At 27.4% G+C, this 6,864-nt stretch overlaps 1 protein-coding gene across 1 annotated transcript; it reads right to left on the bottom strand.

Annotated features, from left to right (window-relative positions):
• Positions 1 to 780: 780 nt before the first annotated feature.
• LOC101506959 (jasmonoyl--L-amino acid synthetase JAR6-like) lies at positions 781 to 4,881 on the bottom strand. Its single transcript, XM_004516359.4, has 5 exons — positions 4,802 to 4,881; positions 3,613 to 3,921; positions 3,422 to 3,523; positions 2,386 to 3,185; positions 781 to 1,538 (listed from the first exon to the last, which is right to left on the bottom strand). The coding sequence occupies exons 2-5, from the start codon at positions 3,903 to 3,905 to the stop codon at positions 997 to 999; spliced, it is 1,737 nt and encodes a 578-aa protein (XP_004516416.1). The 5' UTR covers positions 3,906 to 3,921; positions 4,802 to 4,881; the 3' UTR covers positions 781 to 996.
• Between the last annotated feature and the right edge of the window lie 1,983 nt (positions 4,882 to 6,864).

Here is a 6,864-nt window from a genome sequence, read left to right as displayed (position 1 = left end):
CAATTTTTAATGAAATTTATTCATATCTAACTATATAATTGATGAAACAAACGTAAATCAATCTTATATGAATTATGTTTCTTTGACTAGATTAGATATTAAAGTAAATGATAGATTATAGTTAAGAATTAAATATCGCAAAAATTACAATTAATTTAAAAATCAAATTATATCAAACCAAATTATAACAAATTTAGAAACATGCTGCAAAAACTAATCTTAACTTAAAATAACTTTTAACAAAATACAAACGTTTAGCATAGAACATTTCCTTTTATTTTTTTTGCAAAAAGTAATCAATTGAGATGCAAGTTTAACCAGTGCCATATTCATCTTACCAAAATATTTAAATTAATTTCTTCAATTAATATGATCTTTCATTTTCATAGACATAGCCACATAGGGCACGCTTATCAAAAAAGAGAAAATAGACATAGGGTACATATTCATATGATCTTTCACTTTTATTCCCAGCAACCATAACCTTTATTGCTTGCAATTCAATTATCATTCTTAATTTCATTACAAACCTAAACATGTGGATTTCTATCCATCATTATGGTCCACACCACTGCTTCTTTTTTGTATAGGGTTCATCTCTGGCATATTGAAAAATATGCTAGAGATGAGATATGTACTACTTTGATGTTGGAACATTGTTTATGGCAGATGATGGAAAAAATATATTAATTTTTTTAATAGTGAAAAATTATTTGCAATGATTTATCGTTTGTAACTAACTGATACTTGAAAAAAGCATTAAAAAAGATTACACAGTAGTGAAAAAATAAAGAGTTTAAGGATTATGCATTAATATTGACAAATTACAAAGTCATTTGATCATATTTGGTCATGAAAAAACTTCATTATGACTCACCAAACATCTATGTGACAAAATATGATAAGATGATTCTATAAAAACTCTAAACATCAATGCATACTCTGTAAACTACTTATTAGATTGCTACTTTTATTACTCCCAATCTCAAATTGAGTTCAACTGTAAGCAGAGCTAAAATAGTTGTTGACAACATTATCACTCAATATTTGCAACATGTCAGTGTTTGTAGGACCAACACACCTAGGTGTCTTGAATTGTGTTGCACTTCTACCCAAACTAACAAAATGCTCAAGAATCTTTCGAAATGTTCCTTTCTTAACAACTCGGAGTTCAAGTGGATCAATACCCTTAACTTTTCTAGAGCTAGTGTAGCCAGGATCAACAAAAGACTTGTCCAAACAATTGCAGCATTTGGCAAGAAGTTCGTCGGTCGGTTCGCCGCTGATTTCTAAGAAGATAACATAGTGTCCTGGTTCTTTGGATAAATCAATGTAGCTAGTGTAGTCAACCACTTCCATTTTCTCCTCTATTAAATATTTGGCTGCTGTGTCCACTGATAATTGTAGATCAGTTTCTGTGTTCTTGTCAATGTTTATTGTAAGCATAAGATTGCTCCTGCGAATAAACTTCAGTTCTGGAGTTGAGTTATAGAACCCCGTTATCTTTACCACATCTCCTAGTTTATACCTATATAAGCCTGCAAATTATATATAATTAAGTATCATGTGGAAACCTTATTAAGTATGTGAACATGTTCCTAGAATGGTGTGCAACTCTTCTCAATTAGAAAATAAAAAGAGATAACATGATGTAACAAATGTTAAAAGTAGTATGCATAATATCAACACATACCAATAATTGCATGTAAAAATGGTGTCACTTTAAGGCAAAAATGAACATGCACATAAGTCCAAGAACAGTGAGTTTCACATAACATCAACATAGTAATGTGATTAGGTATGTTTGTACTTTGTGCCCTTTGAAATCAATAGGGATACAAATTACCTAAATTTGGTCACATGTGGCCATATCACTAAGCAAAAAAGGCAATTAAAAAATAAAATTGGAAAAGTAAAATTGGTCACTACCTTACCACAAAATGTTTAATTACATTACCAATATAAACTATCAAGTATTCAATCTTTCCAAAAGTACTAATATATTCTGAAATTCACAGTGAACAATTGAAAAGAACAACAAAAGAAACTTTCATAATAAAACAAAAAACATAAAACCATTATTACCAAAATTCACAAAAACCACTCTACCTTAGACCCTAGAAAACCAAAAAATAGAAAAAAGAAAATGATCATCAATTTTGCCACTATCAAAATTTTCTCTTGGTTGCTGTTGAAACAGTCTCACAACTACCATATCATACATGATTATAACAAATGGACATTATTAATAATTTGAAAAATAATGAAATAACTGAATGAAATTATGTGTTGGTATGTATTAGACATACACCTTCCATGTGGCAAGAACGAGATACACATTAATTTACAAGAAAAAAAAGAAGGTAATGAAGAATTTATTAGTACCTGCAGGACTGGTCAAAACAAGCTCATACTCTTCACCAATTTTAACTTCAGTTAAGCCAACTGTCTTAATATCTCCCTGAGTTCCATCCAGTTGTGCCATAGGAATAAATTCAAAGTAAGCAATTTGAGGAAGAACAACATAAGAGGCCAATTCAGGAGGAATTTCAGGATGGACATTTGATGCAATCCAACCTTCAGAAGCTCCATACTCAGTAGTCACCAAAGGAACATCTCTTGCATAATGCCTCAGCTTTTTCAAATAAGGTTCCATAGCACCTGTCATAATCCCTTGAACATACTTAATATTAGGAAAAATCTCTGGTATCAAACCATACCAATCATTGCTTAAATTCAAGCACTTGGTATGAATCAAGTTGGCTAGTTCAGGATCAGGTTTAAGAATTTCTGACATAGCAGTTCTGATGGAAGGAGCAGTGATTCTGCTGCTGAGAACACCTTGTTTGATGTCATTGCAAAGTTCTTCCCAATTTTGCTCAAAGGTTCTGAAAGCATAGAGAATGCTGTGTGCAAAAGTAGCAGCAACAAACTGAATTTGTTCTCTGAAAATGAGACCACACAAGAGGTGGCAGTAAAGAGTTTGGTGAAAATCAGGACTGAAAATGACACCATCAGGACTGCAAGATGAAGAATGAATTTCTTTCATAGTTTGCTTGTATCCTGGATTTCTGTACACATTGGCTGTTGCTGTTCCAAGTATTATACCATCTTTTGTTTCTGGTAATTTGTTGCTGCTGTAGATTAAGTTTAACCCCTTACCATTCACATCTGTAGGAAGATACCTGCATAATGGAATTTTAATGTGAAATATTTTAATATATAAATAAAATTAAATTAATTGATTTTTAATATTTTAATATTATATATAAATAAAATTAACAAAAAATAATGTATCTAACTCACAAATATTATTAAACATCGTATTATAAATGAAAGTCTCTCATCATCATAAATAGAAGAGACAAAAAATATCACAAAAATTAAAATAGAGGAATAAAAAACCAATTAATTAATATACCTGTTCCTATATGCAAAAGAGGTTTGATATATGTGAACTGTGGTTACAAACAATTCATCATTCCATGGTAAACGTTTTTGCTTCCCTTGACTAGTACCAGAACTGCAACAACAACAACAACACTTATTTTTCAGATTCAGAAACTCATTATAATTAAGGAAAAAAAGATAGAGTGTGTCTGAATTTGAGACCTTAAGGAAAATGCAGTGATTGGTTCTGAAGTGATAATAGAAGAAAATTCACCATCAACAATTCTATCAATATAAGGTTCCAAATCTTTGTAAGTGACAAGTGGAATACATGACTTGAAACTTTCAGGATCAGTTCTACCATTCAGTCCTAATTTTTGCAAGTATTCAGCAGATGCATTTTCTTCCAATATCTTTTTCAGTGTTTCATTTTGAACATTTTCAGCATCTGTTGTTATCCTTTCAAAATTTTCTATCACTTTCTTCGTGTCAAATTCTTCAACATTGTCCCTCATTTTCACAATCCTTCACCTGCACCACATATATTCAACAAAATTTATGTTATATTAAATAATATAAATATTTACTTGTTCAATAGTGTGTCGGTAACCATGTGAGTGATGAAGATAGGATGATTATTCAAATCTCAAATTTGGTAATTTAGCTTTTTTTTAAATTAAAATTTGTATTAAATTTTGGAACGTCGATCTCAATCCAGCTATTATTGATGTGCTTACTGTATTAATCCGTGGAAATGTTGATAGTATATAAAATTCAAATCCAAAAATACTAGTTACTATTTAGTCAAAAAAATTAAAAATGTAAAAGGGTAATAATTTAACTTTAGATAATGAAAATGTGTGAAAAAAGGCAAAAACTATTGAAGTTGATGACAACAGTGCCTTATTGAATAAAGCCGTGATAGAAAGGCCAACAAAAAAGGAAAATTTGTAAATAAACATTGGAAATTAATAATATAGAGAAATTGAAAGAAAACAACAGAATTGGCTTTAGTGATGAAACCAACAAAAAAAGGAATCACAATCAAACGTTGTTCAAGTAATTAGTCAACGATAACTTTTGGACAAAATGATAAATTATTGTTCAAACAATCAAGCTCATTTAGAGAATAAGAGAAAAATATTAACATGAGAAAAACTAGAAAAACAGATTGAGTTCAACAAAAAAATGTAAAAAAAAAAAGGATTTTTTTTAATTTGGGTGTGAAATATTTGAGAATGAAATGCTACATAGGATAATTTTTGTGTTAATATGATTGTGGGGAACAGAAATAGAGAAAGGGTCTGTCAAAACAGAAAGAAACGAGGATAATGGATCTAAAGAGTCAGTGTGTGTTTTGGGTGTAGTGTGTGTGTCTTTGAGAGAGAGAGAGAGAGAGAGAGAAACGTACAACGACTTTGTAAGAGACAAGACAGAAAATCTAAAGTTGCTGGTGTCAAGATTCACCTCTATGTGCAGTATATATAGGCAACATCAAATTCTGTTTTTTGAGTTTTTAAATTTAAATGGAAAATAATTTCAATTAGAATACTTGGACGGAATTACCAGGGAGTGTGTATATTTGTTGGAGAAAATTCAATTAATTATAATATTTTTTAATTTGGTTTATTCTTATCCATTCATCTCGTTTGGTTTTTTTTTTAATTATACAATATTCACTTCATTATGCGGTATTTGACCAATTTAAAAAAATGTCTCATATTAATTTACCTTTTCAATTTTGAGAGAGATATTAATTAGTTTCATGAAAAAATGTTAATTAGTATATTTTTATCAACTGTCCTATTTAATACTAGTATATTAGTAGTATTCCAATACATACATTGTTCTCGACTTCATTGCATTTATGTTAATAGTCACTCTTTTAGTTTTTAATTTTTAGTCGTTTTAGTTTTTTAATTTTATTTTTCAAAACTTTGTTACTTTTAAGAAATCAAATATACAAGTAACAATATTTTTTTGTTTGTGTCTTTCTAAAAATTAAAAGTATGCATTAAATACATTTTAATTTTATTAAATGAATTACGAATGAACATCTGTTGATTCAAAAAAATTATTATTTGAATTATTTCACTTAAAAATTATTTGTATACATTAAATTTAATTAATCTCATTATTTAATATTTTTATATTACATTACTGATTAAGATACAAAAAAATGTATGTTATCTTACTCTCTGAAGAGAATTGTTTATTTTAGAGAAGTTGAATCTTTTAAGTAATATATAATTTTAAGTTACATATTATTTTTTTGAACAATTAATAACATATAATTAGAAAAAACAATTATTTATTTTGACGAAGAAAAAACTACTAGTCATGAATGTAGAACTATTTTTGCTTTTTTCCATTTTTATATATAATTTTTAATTATAACTTATTTAAAGCAAAACTGTAAACCATTTGAATATATTACCCATTGAGTTCATTTGAAACTTGTTTATTATATTGTATATTTAAATTTAAATCCATGTGGGAGAAACTTTGAATTAATATGGTTTGTCCACAGATCTGGGTCAACTTCATAATTCAAATAACTATAACAAATCTGGTGTATAAACAATTAAATTCGTTTGGTACAATGAGAGATTTAATATATTTTATTGTCCCTAGTGTTTTTACCAAATGGATCGTATGGAGATTAGATGCACTTGTCAAGTAACCAGAAATCATAAAAATAATGAAATAGTAGTATAAAAATCCTAACTATTTTTATGAAAAAGAATAGAATCCTAATTTTGAATAGAGAATACTAATAGTTTTGTTAAGTATATTATTTTTATCAATTTTATTATTATTTAATATATTATAAAACCATAAAAATATTTATTAATTTATCATAAGTAAAAATGGATCTATATGAAAACATTTCATTAGAATGATTAACTTAATGCTTGAGATTTAATAAAATTATTTGAATTTAGACTACTACTATATTAATTAATTAATAATGATAATAGTAGTAATAATATTTATTTCTATCTTTGAGTGAGTTTATTGTACTAATAATCTTGGTAAATTAGTATCTCCGCTAACAAACTAATAATTTTTATATATTTTAATAGATTGGCATCTTTTAATAATATTTTTCTATTTAACTATTTATTATTTCGGTCAAACTATTTTGTTGGAGTTTTGAAAATGTTGAATATCACTCATTTTGTTCCATATTTTTTATATATAATTTTAGATATTTGTTTTTTAATATAAAGACATGTATCATTGTTTGATAAATAATCAAAATTATGTTGCAAATATCTAGGAACTTATCTTGCTTAAAAAAAATTAAATACTTATAAAACGAGATATTTTTTATGATTTTGGTAATAAACTCTATTTAAAAAATTAAAAAATCGTTAGAAACATTTTGACAGTTGAATCAAAAATAAGTTATATAATATTAAATTATTTTATTATTTTTGTCATGCATACACATCTTATTGTAAAATAATA

The sequence above is a fragment of the Cicer arietinum genome, chromosome 7 (genome assembly GCF_000331145.2).
Source record: "Cicer arietinum cultivar CDC Frontier isolate Library 1 chromosome 7, Cicar.CDCFrontier_v2.0, whole genome shotgun sequence".
Classification (NCBI taxonomy): Eukaryota; Viridiplantae; Streptophyta; class Magnoliopsida; order Fabales; family Fabaceae; genus Cicer; species Cicer arietinum.
This window is presented reverse-complemented; position numbering and strand designations above follow the sequence as displayed.